This window comes from Aquarana catesbeiana, linkage group LG12, assembly GCF_042186555.1.
Source record: "Aquarana catesbeiana isolate 2022-GZ linkage group LG12, ASM4218655v1, whole genome shotgun sequence".
NCBI classification, from domain to species: domain Eukaryota; kingdom Metazoa; phylum Chordata; class Amphibia; order Anura; family Ranidae; genus Aquarana; species Aquarana catesbeiana.
The window spans coordinates 205,675,275-205,699,001 of record NC_133335.1 but is presented as its reverse complement, the minus strand read 5'-3'; the positions used below and the strand labels follow the sequence as shown (position 1 = coordinate 205,699,001).

The 23,727-nt window shown below is 44.2% G+C and overlaps 1 protein-coding gene across 1 annotated transcript in view; it reads left to right on the top strand.

The window, feature by feature from the left end:
- Positions 1–23,727, top strand: part of LOC141113448 (bactericidal permeability-increasing protein-like) — a 70,816-nt gene that overhangs the window by 10,140 nt on the left and 36,949 nt on the right. Inside the window, exons 3-6 of the mRNA XM_073606544.1 lie at positions 526–654; positions 14,202–14,357; positions 17,334–17,397; positions 20,741–20,804. Coding sequence (XP_073462645.1) covers positions 526–654; positions 14,202–14,357; positions 17,334–17,397; positions 20,741–20,804 — 413 coding nt within the window. The remainder of the gene's footprint in view (positions 1–525; positions 655–14,201; positions 14,358–17,333; positions 17,398–20,740; positions 20,805–23,727) is intronic.

The following is a 23,727-nucleotide window of genomic DNA, read 5'->3' as shown; positions in this document are numbered from 1 at the left end:
TCCAACAATCTGAAAAGGTGGAATTAATTTATCTTCATAGACTTATTGAGGGATATTGTTGATAAATATTTCTGTCCCAAGTGAAGGAGCCTCTCCAAATCAGTCTGCATGAGGACCACCATATTTCCACTGACCATTAACCTGTACAAGATTAAAATTGACCTCTTTCCATCCACTCCAGAAGGGAAGATTATTGTCCTTATTCAGAGAATTAATCCAAGCCTCGCTCTCAGCATTCATCACATTGTTGTCCATCATTATAGAATAATCTGCTCTCTCCATGGGCCATAATCAGTGGGTAGGAGGCATGCCTCTTGTCCTCTCCAAAAGACCCTGTGCTGGTTGGGTCTGTCACAAAATCATTCTCTTAGCTCCTCCCAAAACCTTCTACTCTTTAGCTTCCTTGTCCCCTCCTACCATGTCATGATGTCACTATAAATTTTATATATTTCCTCTAGAAGGAAGGTATTTTCAAGGTTGAGTATATGCCTGTATTAACCTTCTCTGTCTTGTATTATTTTTCAGCATGGCTATAACCAGCGTCCAGCTGCCCAGCTCACAGATTGTGTTTGTTCCTAACGTCGGCTTGAAGGTTTCCATTGATCAGGCTTTTATTGCAATACATGGAAATTGGGGCGTAAAGTACTTGTTTGTGTAAGAAATGTTTTATCTTTTCTGAATTACATCATTAGCTTCTGAGTTCTTGAGCATGCGCACAAATTCTGTGGGTCACTGTACTGCCCATATACCAGAAACTAGTGGTGTCTGTGCACATGTGCAGCAACCCAACCTCAGAATGTGTGTAGATGTGCTACCATTTTGTGCCAGGTCACAGATATCTGGCAGAGACCAGTGGTAAATCTGCGCACGTGCCAGATTTTAGAAGATGGTGGTGCAAAACAGGGGCAGGGATGGGATTGATGTAGCTGTGAAGTTGTGCTTTAAAGTGGTTGTAAACCCTTACTTATACCCAGTGAAGTGACTGGCTTCAGGTGATACACAGAGATTATAAAAGTAATGGTGCAGCGCTGCACCACTACTTTTATATTTACATTACTTTTATATTTACACTACCGTGTTTCCCCGAAAATAAGACCTACCCCGAAAATAAGACCTACCCCGAAAATAAGACCTAGCGCTATTTTTCAGCAGGGCTGGAATATAAGCCCTACCCCGAAAATAAGCCCTAGTTTAAAATGCTTGTAAAACCCTATAATCCACTCTATTACAGTAGAATATAATGTTAAATGTATGTGTTTCTGTAATATAATTGCGGGGAAGAGAGCTCCAGCGGGTCACAGAAGCGCAGAGCGGCGCTATAATGAAGGTCTTTGGCACAATTATATTACGCAAACACATACATTGTACATTATATATACTACTGTAATAGAGTGGATTATAGGATTTTACAAGCATTTTAACTCGGTTCACACTGGGGATTCCTATCAGGCAGGGAGAGAGAGGGGGAGAGAAGAAAGCACATTACATGGTAAGACCTACCCCGGAAATAAGCCCTACTGTGTCTTTTACTGACAAAATTAATATAAGACCCGGGCTTATTTTTGGGGAAACGCGGTACTTGCAATTGTCATTTGCAGTGCTAGTAGCTGTTTCTGACAGCGCGGTATTCACCACACTTTTTACATTGATACACAGAGATTAAACAAATTCTCCTACATAAGTTGTACCTGTTTATTTGCAGCCAATCGTCCTGTACATCCTTGTAAACTCATGGATAGAAAGGATTTTTCACAGACTCCCAAAGCAGTGGACGGGAAGGGAAGGGCCAACCAGTGGCGTAGCGTGGGGGGTGCAGGGGGTGCCGTGGCCCCGGGCGCGATATTTAGGGGGGCGCCAGTATGTGTCACTGGCTGCCTCCTCCTAATTTCTAATTTTGTGTCCCCGGGCTCCGGCCGCCATGTTAAGTGTCCGGCGCCCTGTGATTGGGTGTATGGGGGTCATGTGAGGCGCCCCGCCTCCGCACATGACCCCCATACACCCAATCACAGGGCGCTGGATACTGAACATGGTAGCAAGCAGAGCGCAGGGGAGAGAAGAAAGTGATCCGCCGCTGTGTTCTCCTCCTCATCGATGCAGCCAGGAGAAGAAGGTAAGTGAGAGTCTTGTTACTGGAAGGGGGAGGGGGGCGAGAGAGAGAGACTGTAGGCAGGACAATGTAGTTTAGTATAGTATGGAGGGCAGTGTAGTGTCACTATGGAGGTCAGTGTAGTGTCACTATGGAGGTCAGTGTAGTGTCACTAGTATGGAGGTCAGTGTAGAGTCACTATGGAGGTCAGTGTAGTGTCACTATGGGGGGCAGTGTAGTGTCACTATGGGAGGTCAGTGTAGTGTCACTATGGGGGGCAGTGTAGTGTCACTATGGGAGGTCAGTGTAGTGTCACTATGGGAGGTCAGTGTAGTGTCACTATGGGAGGTCAGTGTAGTGTCACTATGGGGGGCAGTGTAGTGTCACTATGGGAGGTCAGTGTAGTGTCATTATGGGAGGTCAGTGTAGTGTCACTATGGGAGGTCAGTGTACTGTCACTATGGGGGGCAGTGTAGTGTCACTATGGAGGTCAGTGTAGTGTCACTATGGGGGTCAGTGTAGTGTCACTATGGGGGGCAGTGTAGTGTCACTATGGAGGTCAGTGTAGAGTCACTATGGAGGTCAGTGTAGTGTCACTATGGAGGTCAGTGTAGTGTCACTATGGGGGTCAGTGTAGTGTCACTATGGAGGTCAGTGTAGAGTCACTATGGGGGTCAGTGTAGTGTCACTATGGAGGTCAGTGTAGTGTCACTATGGGGGTCAGTGTAGTGTCACTATGGGGGTCAGTGTAGTGTCACTATGGGAGGTCAGTGTAGTGTCACTATGGAGGTCAGTGTAGTGTCACTAGTATGGAGGTCAGTGTAGAGTCACTATGGAGGTCAGTGTAGTGTCACTATGGAGGTCAGTGTAGTGTCACTATGGAGGTCAGTGTAGAGTCACTATGGGGGTCAGTGTAGTGTCACTATGGGAGGTCAGTGTAGTGTCACTAGTATGGAGGTCAGTGTAGAGTCACTATGGAGGTCAGTGTAGAGTCACTATGGAGGTCAGTGTAGTGTCACTATGGAGGTCAGTGTAGTGTCACTATGGGGGTCAGTGTAGTGTCACTATGGGAGGTCAGTGTAGTGTCACTATGGAGGTCAGTGTAGTGTCACTATGGAGGTCAGTGTAGTGTCACTATGGAGGTCAGTGTAGTGTCACTATGGAGGTCAGTGTAGTGTCACTATGGAGGTCAGTGTAGTGTCACTATGGAGGTCAGTGTAGTGTCACTATGGGGGGCAGTGTAGTGTCACTATGGAGGTCAGTGTAGTGTCACTATGGAGGTCAGTGTAGTGTCACTATGGAGGGCAGTGTAGTGTCACTATGGGGGGCAGTGTAGTGTCACTATGGAGGTCAGTGTAGTGTCACTATGGAGGTCAGTGTAGTGTCACTATGGAGGTCAGTGTAGTGTCACTATGGAGGTCAGTGTAGTGTCACTATGGAGGTCAGTGTAGTGTCACTATGGAGGTCAGTGTAGTGTCACTATGGGGGTCAGTGTAGTGTCACTATGGGGGTCAGTGTAGTGTCACTATGGAGGTCAGTGTAGTGTCACTATGGAGGTCAGTGTAGTGTCACTATGGAGGTCAGTGTAGTGTCACTATGGAGGTCAGTGTAGTGTCACTATGGGAGGTCAGTGTAGTGTCACTATGGGGGGCAGTGTAGTGTCACTATGGGAGGTCAGTGTAGTGTCACTATGGAGGTCAGTGTAGTGTCACTATGGGGGGCAAGTGTAGTGTCACTATGGAGGTCAGTGTAGTGTCACTATGGAGGTCAGTGTAGTGTCACTATGGAGGTCAGTGTAGTGTCACTATGGGGGGCAGTGTAGTGTCACTATGGAGGTCAGTGTAGTGTCACTATGGAGGTCAGTGTAGTGTCACTATGGAGGTCAGTGTAGTGTCACTATGGGGGGCAGTGTAGTGTCACTATGGAGGTCAGTGTAGTGTCACTATGGAGGTCAGTGTAGTGTCACTATGGGAGGTCAGTGTAGTGTCACTATGGGGGGCAAGTGTAGTGTCACTATGGGGGTCAGTGTAGTGTCACTATGGGGGTCAGTGTAGTGTCACTATGGAGGTCAGTGTAGTGTCACTATGGGAGGTCAGTGTAGTGTCACTATGGGGGGCAAGTGTAGTGTCACTATGGGGGTCAGTGTAGTGTCACTATGGGGGTCAGTGTAGTGTCACTATGGGGGGCAAGTGTAGTGTCACTATGGGGGGCAGTGTAGTGTCACTATGGGGGTCAGTGTAGTGTCACTATGGAGGTCAGTGTAGTGTCACTATGGAGGTCAGTGTAATGTCACTATGGGAGGTCAGTGTAGTGTCACTATGGGAGGTCAGTGTAGTGTCACTATGGAGGTCAGTGTAGTGTCACTATGGGGGGCAAGTGTAGTGTCACTATGGAGGTCAGTGTAGTGTCACTATGGGGGGCAGTGTAGTGTCACTATGGGGGGCAGTGTAGTGTCACTATGGGGGTCAGTGTAGTGTCACTATGGAGGTCAGTGTAGTGTCACTATGGGAGGTCAGTGTAGTGTCACTATGGGGGGCAAGTGTAGTGTCACTATGGGGGTCAGTGTAGTGTCACTATGGGGGTCAGTGTAGTGTCACTATGGGGGGCAAGTGTAGTGTCACTATGGGGGGCAGTGTAGTGTCACTATGGGGGGCAGTGTAGTGTCACTATGGGGGTCAGTGTAGTGTCACTATGGGGGGCAAGTGTAGTGTCACTATGGGGGTCAGTGTAGTGTCACTATGGGGGTCAGTGTAGTGTCACTATGGAGGTCAGTGTAGTGTCACTATGGAGGTCAGTGTAGTGTCACTATGGGAGGTCAGTGTAGTGTCACTATGGGGGGCAGTGTAGTGTCACTATGGAGGTCAGTGTAGTGTCACTATGGAGGTCAGTGTAGTGTCACTATGGAGGTCAGTGTAGTGTCACTATGGGGGGCAGTGTAGTGTCACTATGGGAGGTCAGTGTAGTGTCACTATGGGAGGTCAGTGTAGTGTCACTATGGGAGGTCAGTGTAGTGTCACTATGGGGGGCAGTGTAGTGTCACTATGGAGGTCAGTGTAGTGTCACTATGGAGGTCAGTGTAGTGTCACTATGGGAGGTCAGTGTAGTGTCACTATGGGAGGTCAGTGTAGTGTCACTATGGGGGGCAGTGTAGTGTCACTATGGAGGTCAGTGTAGTGTCACTATGGGGGGCAGTGTAGTGTCACTATGGAGGTCAGTGTAGTGTCACTATGGAGGTCAGTGTAGTGTCACTATGGAGGTCAGTGTAGTGTCACTATGGGAGGTCAGTGTAGTGTCACTATGGAGGTCAGTGTAGTGTCACTATGGAGGTCAGTGTAGTGTCACTATGGGGGGCAGTGTAGTGTCACTATGGAGGTCAGTGTAGTGTCACTATGGAGGTCAGTGTAGTGTCACTATGGGAGGTCAGTGTAGTGTCACTATGGGAGGTCAGTGTAGTGTCACTATGGAGGTCAGTGTAGTGTCACTATGGAGGTCAGTGTAGTGTCACTATGGGGGGCAGTGTAGTGTCACTATGGGAGGTCAGTGTAGTGTCACTATGGGAGGTCAGTGTAGTGTCACTATGGAGGTCAGTGTAGTGTCACTATGGAGGTCAGTGTAGTGTCACTATGGGATGTCAGTGTAGTGTCACTATGGGATGTCAGTGTAGTGTCACTATGGGGGGCAGTGTAGTGTCACTATGGGAGGTCAGTGTAGTGTCACTATGGGGGGCAGTGTAGTGTCACTATGGGGGGCAGTGTAGTGTCACTATGGGAGGTCAGTGTAGTGTCACTATGGAGGTCAGTGTAGTGTCACTATGGAGGTCAGTGTAGTGTCACTATGGGGGGCAGTGTAGTGTCACTATGGAGGTCAGTGTAGTGTCATTATGGGAGGTCAGTGTAGTGTCACTATGGGGGGCAGTGTAGTGTCACTATGGGAGGTCAGTGTAGTGTCACTATGGAGGTCAGTGTAGTGTCACTATGGAGGTCAGTGTAGTGTCACTATGGGGGGCAGTGTAGTGTCACTATGGAGGTCAGTGTAGTGTCACTATGGGGGGCAGTGTAGTGGACAGTATTGGAGGAGACAAGTCAGTGCAGCCAAGTCCTGTCTCTGCCGATGACTGACCCCTATCACAGGATCTGTTACACACACACAGATCCTCAGTGTCTGGGGGAGGGGCGCTGATGTTCTCCTAACCAGCAGGAGCCCGGGAGGAAGGACATCTCCCATGCTGTTATGATAAGGTCAGTACATTTGTTAGGGGGATGTTGTGTAATTATTGTGCTAGGGGACAGACTGCTGCTTCCCCCATGTAATGTGCTCTCTTGTGCCCAGTGCCCACCGTGTCATGTGCCTTGCAGTGCCCCCCATGTAATGTGCTGTGCCCACCATGTCCTGTCATGTGCCTTGCAGTGCCCCCCATGTAATGTTCTGTGCCCACCATGTCATGTGCATTGCAGTGCCCCCATGTAATGTTCTGTGCCCACCATGTCATGTGCATTGCAGTGCCCACTATGTAAAGTGCTGTGCCCCACATGTCATGTACCTTGCAGTGCCCCCCCATGTAATGTGCTGTGCCCACTATGTCATGTCATGTGCCTTGCAGTGCCCCCATGTAATGTGCTGTGCCCACCATGTCATGTGCATTGCAGTGCCCCCATGTAATGTGCTGTGCCCACTATGTCATGTCATGTGCCTTGCAGTGCCCCCATGTAATGTTCTGTGCCCACCATGTCATGTGCATTGCAGTGCCCCCATGTAATGTGCTGTGCCCACCATGTCATGTCATGTCATGTGCATTGCAGTGCCCACTATGTAAAGTGCTGTGCCCCGCATGTCATGTACCTTGCAGTGCCCCCCATGTAATGTGCTGTGCCCACTATGTCATGTCATGTGCCTTGCAGTGCCCCCATGTAATGTGCTGTGCCCACCATGTCATGTGCCTTGCAGTGCCCCCCATGTAATGTGCTGTGCCCACCATGTCATGTCATGTGCCTTGCAGTGCCCCCCATGTAATGTGCTGTGCCCACCATGTCCTGTCATGTGCATTGCAGTGCCCCTATGTAATGTGCTGTGCCCACCATGTCATGTGCATTGCAGTGCCCACTATGTAATGTGCTGTGCCCACCATGTCATGTCATGTCATGTGCCTTGCAGTGTCCCCATGTAATGTTCTGTGCCCACCATGTCATGTCATGTGCCTTGCAGTGCCCCCCCATGTAATGTGCTGTGCCCACCATGTCATGTGCCTTGCCGTGTCCCCATGTAATGTGCTGTGCCCACAATGTCATGTCATGTGCCTTGCAGTGCCCCCATGTAATGTGCTGTGCCCACCATGTCATGTCATGTGCCTTGCAGTGCCCCCCATGTAATGTGCTGTGCCCACCATGTCATGTGCCTTGCAGTGCCCCCCATGTAATGTGCTGTGTCCAGTATGTCATTTGCTGTACGTTGCAGTGCCCACCATGTAATGCGCTGTGCTGAACAATGTCATGTGCTGTGCATTGCATTGCCCTTCATGTGATGTGCAGTGCCCACTATGTCATGCTGTGCCTTGCAGTGCCCACCATGTCATGTGCAGTTCCTAACATGTAATGTGCAGTTGCATTTCCCACCATGAAACGTGCTATGCCATGCAGTGCCCACCATGTAATGTGTTGTGCCCACCATGTAATGTTATGTGCCATTCAGTGCCCACCATGTAATGCGCTGTGCCCACCATGTCATGTGCCTTGCAGTGCCCCCCTTGTAATGTGCTGTGTCCAGTATGTCATTTGCTGTACATTGCAGTGCCCACCATGTAATGCGCTGTGCTGACCATGTCATGTGCTGTGCATTACATTGCCCTTCATGTGATGTGCAGTGCCCACTATGTCATGCTGTGCCTTGCATTGCCCACCATGTAATGTGCAGTGCCCACCATGTCATGTGATGTGCCATCCAGTGCCAACCATGTCATGTGCAATGCCCACCATGTCATGGCTGTGCCTTGCAATGCCCGCTATGTAATTTGCAGTGTCCACCATGTCATGTGCTGTGCCATACAGTGATCCCACCATGTAATGTGCAGTGCCCACCGTGTAATGTGCAGCGCCCACCATGTCATGTGCACTTCCCACCATGTCATGTGCTATGCTGTGCCCACCCTGCCATGTGCTGTGCCCAGCATGTAGTGTGTTGTGCCCACTGTGTAATGTGCTGTGCTGTTCAACAGTGCCCACCATGTCATGTGCAGTTCCTAACATGTAATGTGCAGTTGCATTTCCCACCATGAAACGTGCTATGCCATGCAGTGCCCACCATGTAATGTGTTGTGCCCACCATGTAATGTTATGTGCCATTCAGTGCCCACCATGTAATGTGCTGTGCCCACCACGTCATGTGCTGTGCCATGTAATGCGCTGTACCCACCATGTAATGTGCTGTGTCATACAGTGCCCACCATGTCATGTGCAGTGCCCATCATATAAATTGCTGTGCAGTGCCCACCTAGTATGGTGGACAGTGTAGTATGGTGGACAGTGTAGTATGGTGGACAGTGTAGTATGGTGGACAGTGTAGTATGGTGGACAGTGTAGTGTAGTATAGTGGACAGTGTAGTATGGTGGTCAGTATAGTGTAGTATAGTGGTCAGTGTAGTATGGTGGTCAAGTGTAGTGTAGTATAGTGGACAGTGTAGTATAGTGGTCAGTATAGTGGACAGTTTAGTATAGTGGTCAGTGTAGTATGGTGGCGAGTATAGTATAGTGGTCAGTGTAGTGGACAGTGTAGTTCTCAGTGTAGTGGTCAGTATAGGAATCAGGTAGGTCAGTACTATTGTATTTGAAGGGACTCAGGGATAGCTAAAAGTCCGCAGGTTGGGGGGGGGGGGCGCAAATTACTTGCCTTGCCCCGGGTGCTGACAACCCACGCTACGCCACTGGGGCCAACACCCCCCCCCCACCCCCACCCCCTTCCCACAGCACACGGGAACAGAGCTGAAGCTGCCAATAACAGGCTGTGCCCTCCCTGTCACCTTTTTACCTCTCGGTGTCAGGAAAACTTGTCAGAAATGACTCATGCTTATAACAGAGGTACTAGACATCAGGCAGAAATGGCACTTAGTGCTTTGGAGAAAGGCAAGTAAACACTATATAAATATGTTCTTTGTTCAGATTTCATGTCTGAGGTTTACAACCACTTTTATAATAAGTGAATAATAAAGATGTGGGCATGCCATACTATTTTTCTAGTTTTATATAAAATGAGTGTAAAATTTTAATTTTTTTTTTTTTTTTTATTGCTGTCTGTTTCCTCTTTAGTGATTTTTTTCCTTCACTTTCAGTAAGCTGGCAAAACAGGAAATGAGGGCACATCTCCCCAATGTGAATTCTCAGCTTTGACAGCTGTCAGTGAATCAAGTGATTTTCTTATCGCTGACAATGGTTAAAAATTGGATATTCCCTCACTAGGGACAGAGTGAGAAGAAACCTCGGGGACACAGATATCAGTAAAAGTCTTACAGAGGGTTTTTATTGATATCTACCCACGACTATTAAAAGAGAAAAAAATTGGACTGGAAATTCACTTCTGTATTAGGATCATGATTTAGCCCTCATGCACACAGGCTGTTAAAAAAACGTTATGAAAACGCCAGTATCTTTGCAGTGATTTTTTTTAACTTTTTTCAGCGTTTTTGCAATAGCGGTTTTTAGCGTTTTTGAGCGTTTTTGAGCGTTTTTGAGCGTTTTTCCGCGTTATCGTTTTTGAGCGTTTTTTTTTTTTTTTCAATGGATCAAAAACGCTAAAAAACGTTGGTGAATGACATTTTTGAGCGTTTTTGAGCGTTTTTCAGCGTTAGAGCGTTTTTACAGCTGAAAAACGTCTTTCAGAACCCACTGGTCCTGGGTTTTTTTTTACAGCTTAAAAACGCCTATGCCACTTGCAGCTCAAAAACGCCTAGGTGGGCATGAAGCCATAGACTAACATAGACAGGCCTTTTTAAGCTGCAAAAAAAGCTCAAAAAAGCAGCTGTAAAAACGTCCGTGTGCATGAGGACTAAATGTTAAATACAGATATACAAAGATATATCTAATAGCAACGGTGGAGCGGATTTTAGCATTTTCCCATCTCTAAGATATGAATCGATTTTATAGAAGAGATTGACTTACTGTAATTGCAATCCAAGTATACTAACTTAACAGGAATATCCAGTTCAGTGGAAATCCCTGCCCTTGTTCTGAACTGAAACTGAATTGTATAGTAACACCAAGCACTTCACTCTAATAGACAAGAAGGGGAGTGAAGTTTGTCATCTGATATGATCAATACAAAGGACTGAAATTCCCATTGTACTCTCATGCTTTTCTATATTAACCATTTGTTAAATGTATCCCATCTTTATACTTGGTGACTTATATTCTAGTTCAAGCCTTAACTGTTTGTCTAGTTTTGAACAGAGTGGGTAAAAGTCTGTGACCTTTTTGGGGGGGTAATTTCCCCTTACATCCTGTCCTGGTCACACAAGCAGGAAAAGGAAGGTGTGGTTGTCACTGAGAGAGGAAGACACAGAGAGCAATAAAAACAGATGTTCCAACCTCTTTGCCTTCTACTTAAAGTGGTGTTCCGGGCAAAATTATACTTTTTAAATAAAAATACCCCTATAATACACAAGCTTAATGTATTCTAGTAAAGTAAACTAAGGTCTGTTTTGTTAGTTTATAGCAGTAGTTTGTTATTTTATAAACTTACAGCAGGTCGTGGCCATCTTAAGTGTGGGCATCTGAAGCCAGACTGTATTTCTTCCTGGATCTCATCCTTGCACATCTAATAGGTTTCAGGTCAGGTTTCCATAGCAACGGCAGTGTCAGAGAAAGTTGCCGCCCCTTCCCAGAAGGCATTGCAAACAGGAAATGATGCGATGGGCCACGGCCAGGGAGGAGGAAGTGAAAAATGAATTCAGCAGATATACAGTAGGTGCTGAGAAAAAAAAAAATGAAAAATATCCAATTCGTTTACAGTGCAAAAATATCCAATTTGTTTACAGTACAACTGAAGAGTTGTAAAAGTGGGTGGAACTCCACTTTTAAGTGGAACTTAACCCAAAAGGGGAAGTTCTGCTCTTCCTCCTCCTTGTCCACCCTTCCGCCTTTACATTTAGCACTTCATTTTTTTGGGAGGAGGGCAATCTGAGCGGAAGTTTAGCCCCTTCTCTTCCTCACAGCCTTCTGGGACACATCACAGAAGACTGCGGGACCATTCACAAAGCGCAGCGTGCCTCATGCATGGCCAGTTGGAAGCTGACTGTGAAGCCGCAAAGCTTCACTGCTGGTTTCCCTCAGCCAACATGCCAGCGCCTGGACCTGAGACAATTGAAGGAATCGCCTTGGGTTAGGACAGCGCTGGATTCAGGGGAAGGTAAGTGTCCTTATATTAAAACTCAGCAGCTATAGTATTTGTAGCTGCTGGCTTTTAATTTTTGGGGGAGGGGGGAGACTGGCGCTCCTACACAGAAGGCTTTTTATTTTAATGCATAGAATGCATTCATTTAAAAACCTTTTGCCTTTACAACTATTTCAAAACAACCTGACAAGTAAAAATAAAGGTTTGTTTTTTTTTTTTTAACAATAAAATGTTTCTCTGTTTAACACCTTATCAGCCCTTAGTTTACTTTAATCAGCCCTAATTAACTCCTTAGTCTGCTTCTCTCTTCAACATTATTTTCCTGCCAATATTTTTGTTTGTTTCTATTTTATTAAATATAATAATATTTAAACTTTTTTTGCTTTTGTTTTGTGTTTTTGTTTTGTGTGGTAACAGTTTCAAACATTTAACATATATTTACACATTTTCTATTTAAAGTGCAAAATTGAAAAAAAAAATATGTGCAGTAACACTATTTATTTTGAAACTAACTATTATTTTTTTTAAAAATGTTTGTTTTTTGTTTAGTTTTGTTGCGCTTTATTGTCTAAGGATTGTAAAAAAAAAAAAAATGACTGTTGTAAAACAGCATCGTAAAAAGGAAGCCTTGTTTGTCCCTAACCACTTGCTGACCACCCACAGTACATAACAGCTCTGCTTTCTATGCTGTGATTGGCCCACAGAGAGCACATGGTACCTGAGCCAATCACAACACTCTTTACCATGTGATTAGCTGTAGCCAATCACAGATCACTAGTAATCATAGCTGATATGAATGTAACCCAGTCGTGACAGTTGAAAACGTTTGCTATTACAATGATCATCATTGTAACAGAAAAAAAGTGTAAAAAAAAATCCCTGATTACCCCCCTGATTATCCCTGTTATTATGGTGATGTCAGTACATCAGAACTGATCAATGTCCATATATATATATATATATATATATATATATATATATATATATACCATAGTTTGTAGACGCTATACTTTTCACACAAACCAATTAATATACACTTATTGGGATTTTTTTTTTTTACCAAAGGCATGTAGCAGAATACATTTTGGCCAAAAGTTATGACAAAATTAGATTTTATTGGATATGTTTTATAACAAAAAGTAGATTTTTTTTTTTCAAAATGTTCAGTCTGTTTTGGTTTATATTGCAAAAAAAGAAAAAACACAGTGGTGATCAAATACCACCAAGAGAAATCTCTATTTGTGTGAAAAAATTATAAAAATTTAGTTTGCGGACATTTTGCATGACCACACAATTACCAGTTAACTGCTTCCCGACCTCATGCAGATATACTGCAGCAGAAGGGCACGTACAGGCAGATTAACGTACCTGTACGTTGCCCTTTAAGAGGTGGCTCGCGGGCGCACACATGCCGCCGGCGGCACACGCGCCCGCCGGGAGCTTCATGACCGCGATTGCGGGTCCCGCGGACTCCATGTTCACGGGGATACCCGTGATCATCTCAGGATCTCAGGATCTGAGGAAGAACGGGGAGATGCTAATGTAAACAAGCATCTCCCCGTTCTGCCTGGTGACACTGTCACTGATCAGATCTCCCTGTAATCGGGAGAGCTGATCAGTGACGTGTCACATACAGCCCCTCCCCCCCAATGCCTAAGGTCCCAAAAATGTGTCAAACTTGTCCAGTGTATCCGCCATAATGTCACGATAAAAATCGCTGATCGCCACCATTACTAGTAAAAAAAAATTATCAATAAAAATGCCATAAAACTATCCCCTATTTTGTAAACGCTATAACTTTTGCGCAAACCAATCAATAAACGCTTATTGTGATTTTTTTTTTACCAAAAATATGTAGAAGAATACGTATCGGCCTAGACTGAGGAAAAAAAAATGTTTTATTAAATATTTTTGGGGGATATTTGTTATATCAAAAAGTAAAAAATAATGCGTTTTTTTTTTCAAAATTGTCGCAATTTTTTTGTTTATAGCGCAAAAAATAAAAACCGCAGAGGTGATCAAATACCACCAAAAGAAAGCTCTATTTGTGGGGAAAAAAGGACGTCAATTTTGTTTGGGAGCCACATCGCACGACCGCGCAATTGTCAGTTAAAGCGACGCAGTGCCGAATCGCAAAAAGTGCTCTGGTCAGGAAGGGGGTACATTTTTCCGGGGCTGAAGTGGTTAAAGTAGTGCTGTGCCGAGTAGCAAAAAATGCCCTGGTCAAGATGGGGGTAAATCCTTTTGGAGCTGAGGTGGTTAAAGAAACAATATATGTATTACCTTGTTACCGTTAGTAATGAAAAAGTAATTGCTGAAATAAACAGATCCATAGCAGAAATGTAAAAGTTACTCTGGTCCATAGGAGGTAAACAGGTGTGAGAGGCAAAGTGGTTAAATGCTGAACTAAATAGGGTGAACACTGACCTATTTTATAGTAATAAACTATACTGCAACAATGCTAAACCTAACCTTAACCGATGGAAACAGAGTTAAAAGTATTGCCATTAGCTAACCCAAGAATAAAGATACCTGCGTGCACTGTGTGCATACTTGTATGAATATATTATAACAAACTACTGTATATACAGAAACAACATTTTTGGAAAATTAACAAACACAGATAATATTATTTACAGCAAGCTGATCTCATTTACATTTCAAACTAGACAATACTGGAAAAAGTAATTTCCTTTAAACAGAAGGTTTATCCATATTTTACTATGTTTCCCTCCAATAGATCGGACAGCGGTGACTTCGATTTGCAGGTTCTGGGAATATCCATTTCTGTTGGGCTGAATTTAGGAAGTGATGGATCTGGTAGGCCAACAGTGTCCACCTCCGACTGTAGTGCAAACATTGGAGACATGAAAGTACATTTCACAGGCACCTTTGAGTAAGTTCATTCTCTCTATTTCCAATAAAAACTTGTTCACAATGTAGTGCGCATAGCAAGGTATACCAGTGGCGTCACTAGGGTTGATGTTACCTGGTGCGGTAAAACCTGGTGTCACAGACCCCCCCCACCCCAATAATTTTTGCAACCTGCAGGAGAAAGAGGGGGGGAAGAAAGAGAGAGGGGCAGAGAGAGAGGGGGGCAGGGAGAGAGAGGGGGCAGGGAGAGAGAGGAGGGCAGGGAGAGAGGGAGGGAGGGGACAGGGAGAGAGAGAGGGCAGGGGGAGAGGGGGGGAGGGAAAGAGAGGGGGCAGGGAGAGAGAGGGGGGAGGGAGAGAGGGAGGGAGGGGCAGGGAGAGAGAGAGCAGAGAAGAGGGAGAGAGGGGGGCAGGAGGAGAGAGGGGGCAGGGATAAAGAGAGAGGTGGGGAAGGGAAAGAGAAGGGGCAGGGTGAGAGAGAGGGGGGCGAGAAAAGAGAGGGGGCAGGGTCTGGTCAGTGCTCACTCACTTGAATGGTCCTGGGGCTCACTGGCTCAGTCAGCGGCTTCTCTTTCAATGTGGCTGTTGGCTTCACAGATGGAGCACACAGGCAGGGAGAGAGGGGCAGGAGATTTCTTATAATGACCATCTTTTATTTATTTATGTAAAACCTTTACCCCAAAAGGAAGAAAAAACTGTTTGCTGTAACTGAGTATGAAGTGTTAGCTGGAGTTTGGCTTCAGTTTGTCAGTGTATTAAGATCTGCTACTACATTTAACACTCCGCCCCCTCTCCCCCACCACCAGACTGAAGGTGCCCCCTGTTCTCCTTCATTCAGAATGGGGGCACTCTAACACAGGAGGTGTGTTACTGTGTGTGGCAGGTTTGGTGGGAAGATGGTGGGGGAGCGGCAAAATGCACCTTCGCCTGTGTGGACAAAAATTCTTGAACCGGCCCTGTATCCAGGTTACTTGTTTCCTGCTACCCCTGTGTACTCCCTGGGCCCCCCTCCCACCACAGCACTAATGGCTTACCCCCTCCCTCTCCCACTGGCATCTACAAGGGATCCTTTCAAGATGTATAGCAGGGGAAAGAGCCGGCAAAAATTAAACTTAGCAGCCCCTTCCTTTCCTGAATGGACACAGTGAGCTATCGGTCTGTTTAGACCCCTGAAAACTCCCCAAAGCCCTCAACAGGGCTCCTAAATTAAAAAAAAAAAATAAAATTGTAAAAAAAAAAAAATTGCTGACCTCGTCCACTGCCCTACTGACCCTGTCCTCTGCCCTACTAACCTTGCCCACTGCCCTACTGATACCATCCTCTGCCCTACTGACCCTATCCTCTGCCCTACTGACCTTGTCCACTGCCCTACTGACCCCCATCCATTGCTCTACTGGCCATGTCCACTGTATTACTGATACTGACACTGCCATATTGACACTGTCTACTGCTCTACTTACATTATTCACAGTCCTACAGACACCAGTGGCAGATCTACCAGATCTGCTGCAGAACACATAAAAGGGAATCCACTGCAGGACCGTAATAAAGGGCCCTGCGACGGGAGTCAACGGTCTCAGGATCAGTGGGAAGAACCCCCGGGCTCAGAGGGAAGGGCCCCGGACAGGGGCCTTTCATGGTTTCTTGCATCGGGGTCCTAAATGTTCTAGTTATCCCTCTGCTGACATCTTCCTGTTCCTTCTCAGGCCTCTTCTGCAGTCCCTATAATCAGGATTGGAGGCTCTTTCTAACAGAATTCTATGGCAAAGCCAAGATAACCCACACAAAACTGTGGGCACGCTGCGCTGCAGTAAAACTACACCAGATCAGTGTGAAAAAGCCCCAAATGTCATTACCTACTGTTCCCAAATCACATCTATACACGGAAGGAAATCTAAAAAAGCCTGTATATGAGGGCTATATCTAGATACACTTTGCTAATTAAAGCTAAACAAATTGTTTTTTATTATTTACTTTGAACTTTTAAAGCATTGAGCGCTGCTATGATTATTGTAACATTTATATTTATGACAAGAATTATTGCTTTTAAGTAGCTGACTCTTAGATTTATAGATATTCTCCAACCTTTCATAAGCGCTAGGTAATGTGCATCTGATGTGTGTTTTTTTTTAAGCATATATTGTGTAATTTTTATTATAATTATTTTTATTATTAGCTTATTATTTAAGTGTATTCCTCAATAGCAACATAGGCTATAAGTCCACTTTTTGTGCACCCAATGCTGTTGCAAATACAGATATAACCAGTGGCGGCTGGTGCTCCATCGGTCAGGGGGGCGGAAGACGAACCTGACCACGGACCCCCCACCGTGCACCATATCCACAACCACCCCCCACCCCCAGCTAACAGGTGGAGATTGTATCCTCCATGTACTGGCTCCATACGTCTCCTCCCTCCTCCTCGGCGACCAACAGGATGGCCCGTCCGTTCAGGCAATTTGGAAACAGGTCTCACGACCCGCTTCCTGATTGGCTGGGAGGACATTAAGTGTGAAAATAGCGACTATTCATTTGCAATTGTCACACAACTGGGTGGTCTCGGAGCGCAGTGCTCTGCGCCCAAGACCACCATTTTTTGAAGCCTATTAGAGCCTCTGGCTCTAATCACATGCTTCAACCCCCCCTCCATTGGAATCCATGCATCTAACACCCTGTATGTAGATCAGTAGGTGCCCGTGCGCCCCTAATGGATGGGCCACCACTGGATATAACCTTGAAGAAGTAGTGGTGACATCATCAATGTACTGTACATAACTTGTGCAGAAAGCAGAGCTGTGGGAGGGACCCAGCAATCCCACCCACTACAGGCTGCCTGCAGAAAACTACAGGAGGGGGCGGATACAAGACCAGTCATCCTGCACAATGGGAGGGAGCAGCAGCAGTGACTGGTCTTTATTCCAGGAAACTCCTGTAACTCTGGCCATAGAAATAACTAACATATACTGTGCTTTTTACTTTTTTTTTTCTGTGATATTCTAGCTGGCTTGTTAACCTCTTTGATGACACCATTTCATCATCCTTAAGGCAAACTATGCAAAATCAGGTATTTATATAATTGCCACTTACAGCCTTTTCTGCTTCTAGGATAAATGTAAGATTATTACCATCATGTATTCCTCCTTCTGTATATGCTTTTTTTTTTTTTATATGATTATGAACGAATATCAAGAGACATAAGCAGGCTTATTTCATAACCAAACATGCTTTGTGGAAAGTGAAGTCATTCATAAGCAAATAGAAAACTCAAGCAAGCCGGCATTGAGAAAAATGGAGACAGCTATTGCTGACCTCTCCAAGTGAAAATGATAGCTGCCTGGCTGCCATGATTATCCTCTGGCTTGAATGCATAATGTGATGTTACCCTGGAACATATATGTAAATAAGGAGCTCCGAGCTGCATGCTTTTTCTACATCAGTGATTCAGAGGGCATTAGAGGCAGAGACAACTAGGCAATTAGCATTTTCTTTTTTTTTTTTTTTTTTGTAATTCCTTTATTTATTTTCAGAATGATGCAATTTAACAGTCATAAACAAATGACAAGGGTTATAATAAAAACAGAAACGTGAAACAAAAAGGGTTAAATGTTATGTATAGCATGGTCAAATATCAGCAATTAGCATCTTCAAAAGAAAGTCATCATTCTGAACCCCTGTATTATTATTATTCTTTGCGATTTAGGAGCGCTGAAACTTATGCGGATGCGTTTTAAAGTGATGGGTGGTAGTGTGGTCCTAGAGGCTGCTCACCAGTAACTGTGGGGTCTTGCTGGACCCACAGAGATGTTTGTTGAAGTTTTAGGATAGGATAGGGCCACACCAGCTTGTATAGACTTTTTTTTTTTTTTAAATAAATTTCCAAAGCGTTTCGGGGGCTCAGTACTTCCCCTTTATTAGGGCTAAAAACAGGATGATACAGGCACTTGGATTGGAAAGACCTTTCCAATCCAAGTGCCTGCATCATCCTGTTTTTAGCCCTGAAGAAGAGGGAGTGCTGAGCCTCCGAAACGTATTTGAAAAATAAGAATCTTTTGAAAAGGCTATACAAGCTGGTGTGGCACTCCAAATCCTTTCACCAACTTCAACAAACTCCTGTTTTTTTCTTGTGACAGGTTTTATTTCAGTAATCTAAGGCCACTAAACTGAAATCAAATTGCCTACCCCAAAGTAATATTTTATTTATAGGTGGGGTGTGGTGGGCTGATTCACTCCTGGTCTCCTATATATCTTGGTTACTTTAAGACCCCTTTCACACTGGGGCGTTTTTCAGGCATTTTTCAGATGCTTTAGCGTTAAAAAAAGTGTCTGTAAAGTGCCTGAAAGAAACCTCATCTGCAATTCCAATGTGAAAGCCCGAGTGCTTTCACACTGGGGCGCTGCGCTGGCAGGGCCTCGAAAAAAGTCCTGCAAGCAGCTTCTTTGCAGCGCTTTCATGTTTTTGCCACCTGGCTGGGTGCGCCGATGGACCGAGCCCTTTCACACTGCCAACGCCCGAAAAACGCATGTAAAATGCCACAGTGTGAAAGGGGTCTTAAGCTGGCCTTTACCAGCGTTTTTCATGCGCTGGCAGTGTGAAAGGGCTCAGGCTTTCACATTGGGATTTCAGATGAGGCTTCTTTCAGGCGCTTTACAGGTGCTTTTTTAATGCTAAAGCTCCTGAAAAATGCCCCAGTGTGAAAGGGATCTTACAGTGAGATCTCCCTGCTATAATTCTCAACTTGGTTCCTGTCCACCTGGGAGTTTTGGATGTTCTTGTCAACCTTTGTTCCAGTTCCTTTGTTTCTGGTTGCAAACCTGGGATGAGCTTCAGATTTGGCTTGGACACCATGAACCAGACTGAGACAGAAGTACAGTTAAATCATACTTGTTTAATATTAATAATAAAAAGGTAAATAGAGTGAACGTAGTCAAAACATAGCCAGAGTTCAGGAACCGGAATGGATAGTCAGACAAGCCAAAACGTCAGGGAGCCAGAGATGAGTGTAGAACAACAAGCAGGCTCTGGAGCCAGAAGGAATGTCAGCCAAGCAAGTCTTTTACAGGAACACAGGAGAGCGTCTCTAGAGATGTGACCAAGGTGAAGGCAGAGATCATCTGGGCTGGACGGCTTAAGTAGGCAGGACTGACGAGCAGGATCATCAACAGGTGAGTCACTGTGGAGAGAAAGGAGCTGGCAATTAGCCGACAGCTGAGCGGCCAGCTTTGAGAAGGAAGGGCTGAGCCCAGCCCTGACAGAACATTCAATCCAAACCCAGTCTGTTTGCAGGTAACAGGGCAGTTGGGTTGGGGTAACACTCAGGGCAAGTTTGTCCACCAGCCTGAATACCCATCTGATGTAGCCAGAAATGTGTTCATTTCAGGGTGGTAGCACTACCAGCACTAAAGAACATGACAGTTCCCCACTGTAAACAAGACGTCGGGGGTTCTGGGTGATATCAATGACTGAATATTGTCATGACCATTTTTGCTGAATGTCACCCAGGATCTCCACTGCTGTGTTTACGTTTCAGCACTGCAGGGAGGGGATCTATCATTTGTTAAGAACGTTGGCTATGATGGGTCCTCTGTCATTGTAGCAGATCAGCATAATTGGCCACCATTCACCGTGATCTATGATGCCAACCAGATCCCTGGCCCATTACTTTACAAACAACCCAGCAGAAATCTGTCATTTAGAAGTAGTAGTGCTAAGCTAAGGCCCAATTCACACTGCAGGAACCGCATTTGATTTGGACAGCAATTGCACCGCATTCCTGTTAAAATCACATGCGATTCTGCAGCAGTGCGATTCGAGCCATTCATTCTGTATAGCTCAAATCGCACTACATCCGCATAAAAATTGTGCAGGACTCTTTTTTTTACCTCACCAAAATCGGATTGCATGGGTGTTCACGCCCATGTGATCTGATTCTGCAAATCACACTGCGTTTTGCAAACCATCGTTAACTTAACGTACACACCTGCAGCGGATCACATGAATGGGGTGCGATTTTGATGTGGTGCGGAAACCGCATAGAATTTGCTGCAAATTCCGTGCCGCATCAATGCGAACCGGGCCTAGATGATAGATCTCCCTGGTTTGTTGAGAAACACAGGCTGGCAGGGATCTGTCATTTAGCAGCAGGAAGGCTACAATAGTTAGTTTACAGATCCCTAGCTGCTGTCTGTAGCAAAAACAAAAAAAAAACCCTGCTAGGGTTTGCAGATGTTTTCCTGGGTACTTTGAACCCAACTTTGTCTGGTTCCCTCATCCCTAACCTCTGGATCTACAAATCATCTTGACAAGTGGTCTGTACTTTTTTTCCACATCATTTTGAGTTAGCCAGGTTTGCAACAGATTCACTTTACTCTTACTAAATTCAGTTGTACTAACATATATCTTCTTTTAGATATGTCCACAGGTTATTGATGCAGTAAATAATCATCTGCAGCCTGTTTTGCAGAGCCTTCCAGGTAGGTAGACTGTCCTGTGTAGTCATTGGTATTAAAATGTATGTAAGGTAAAATAAGAACTGCAGAAGTGGTGCAAATGCAGAAAAATGCTAATTAATCTGCCAGAAATCCAGTGAACATCTAACTGCCTATTTGGGTTGACAACACAATGCTTTTGCTGCACTAAAATCTCAGTCGGTGTCAGCCCTGCCTGCTGGGCTGCTGAGCTTCTAATCGCTATTTAAATCTCTCCTCTGTGCCTCTCTACATACATACTGTATATTGATTCCTTTCCAAGACACACAATGCAGCTGCCTTGATTTCTAAAAGCCTATCCATACACTGTGCATAGGGAAAAGACTCTTGGGAGATGTAGTTCCGGGGGAGTGCCTACATCAGTAAGAACTTACACCCCAGCTAACCCTGCAAGAATTTCACAAGCCTGATAATGACATCACAAGAAGTAATAAAAGCTGTTTCTTGCTATAAAAGCTAAGTAAAAGAAAAAGTAATGCTGGGACATGTTTTAACCGCTTCCCGACCACCTCACGCAGATATACTGCGGCACGTACAGGCAGATTAACGTGCCTGTACGTTGACCTATAAGAGGCAGATTGCGGGCACGCACGCGCCGCCGGGAGCTCCGTAACCGTGATCGCGGACCCGATATCCGCTGGGATACCCGCGATCGTCTCACGGAGAGGAAGAACGGGGAGATGCTAATGTAAACAAGCATCTCCCCGTTCTGCCTAGTGACACTGTCACTGATCTCTGCTCCCTGTGATCAGGAGCGGTGATCAGTGTTGTGTCACACACAGCCCCTCCCCCCCACAGTTAGAAACACTCCCTAGGACACACTTAACCCCTACAGCGCCACCTAGAGGTTAACCCCTTCACTGCCAGTGACATTTTTACAGTAATCAATGCAATTTTTTAGCATTGATCGCTTTATTAATGCCAATGGTCCAAAAAATGTGTCAAAATTGTCCGATGTGTCCGCCATAATGTCGCAGTCATGGTAAAAATCGCAGACCGCCGCCATTACTAGTAAAAAAAAAAATTATTACTAAAAATGCCATAAAATTATCCCCTATTTTGTAGACGCTATAACTTTTGCGCAAACCAATCAATAAACGCTTATTGCGATTTTTTTTTACCAAAAATATGTAGAAGAATACGTATCGGCCTAAACTGAGGAAAAAAAAATGTTTATTTATATATTTTTTGGGGATATTTATTATAGCAAGAAGTAAAAGAAATGTGTTTTTTTTTCAAAATTGTCGCTCTTTATTTGTTTATAGCGCAAAAAATAAAAACCGCAGAGGTGATCAAATACCACCAAAAGAAAGCTCTATTTGTGGGAAAAAAAAGGAAATCAATTTTGTTTGGGAGTCACGTCGCACGACCGCGCAATTGTCAGTTAAAGCGACGCAGTGCCGAATCGCAAAAAGTGCTCTGATCTTTTTGCCAGCAAAATGGTGCAGGGCTTAAGTGGTTACAGGGTAGGAGAGAGGTTTAGGAGTATAGTTGCATAAGGCCAGTGTTCATTTTGACGTCACATTTCAATGTAGTTATAGTCATAGTCTTTTTGACTAAAATGCCATTTTAATCGTATTTTAGTCTTTCAACCAAAGTTTTAGTCGTATTTTAGTCATCTGAATTGTTTTAGTCATATTTTAGTCGACTAAAAACACCAGGACATTTTAGTCGACTAAAATCGAATAGGTTTAGTTAAATTTGAATGCGTTATTTCTTTAGGATTGCCAAAACATTATATACTCCTGGAGTAAAAATCAAATAACATATTATTATTTATGGTATTAAGGTTTGAACATATATCGTCTATATAAATAAAACCATGTTTCATAAACAAACAAAAATAATGCTTTTTGACAGACAGAAGTGCAACTTGAAAATATAAAAAACCCCAAAACTGTAAACTCTGTCAGCTGTAATGCCATTTCACATATTACCTGGATATATTACCGACAATAAATATTAAGAAAAAAAATAAGAAAAGCTTTTTTCTTCCTTTTTTTTTATTTCAGCAGCTTAGTAGATGCCCCCAACTTATTCATATGTGGTAGTGCAGTGTTAATTTTGACATCAAATTTAAATTTAGTTTTAGTCATAGTCTTTTGACTACAATGCCATTTTATTTTTAGTCGTATTTTTGTCTTTTGATTAAAATGCCATTTTAATTTTAGTCGTATTTTAGTCATCTGAATTGTTTTAGTCGTATTTTAGTTGACTAAAATAGTATTAATTTATATCTCAACTTTTATAATATATATTGTATTTTAAGAGGGGAAGTGGCTTTTTCTCTCTTTTTTTTCTTCTTTTTTTTCCTCTCCTTTTCTTTTCTCCTTTTTCTTTCTATATATGGACATATGGTTTTGTTTTTACTTGTTAAGCCGAATCTTAATAAAATAAAATTTAATTATGAAAAAAATTCAGTCAACAAAAATATTTTCGTCGACAAAATTAAACACTGCATAAAGCTCCATCCATACCAATAGGTTTTTTAGTGCTTTTTGCAGAAATGCAAGACAATATTTTTAACATGGGTTCCTATGGAACACGTTCACATCAATGCGTTTTTGTGCCTCTGTGTTTTTTGGAAAGGGTCGGGACTTTTTGAAATGCACAATGGTACTTTTTTTGGTTCAATAGACTTCAATGGAGAAGCTGCAGAAAAGCATGCAGTGCGCTTTTACCTCAAATTTTGCTGCGATTTTGCAGCGATTTGCATTTTTTATTCTGCCCAACAACAAATTTTCCAAAAAAAAAAACCCCATAAAAAATGCAAAACGCAAATCGCAGCAAAAACACAGCAAACTCGCTGTAAGAAAATGCAAAAAAACACTGCAGAAATGCTCAAAAGCAAATGGCATAGCTGTGAATGGAGTCTTATATTTAGACATACACTTCAGATGCGATAATT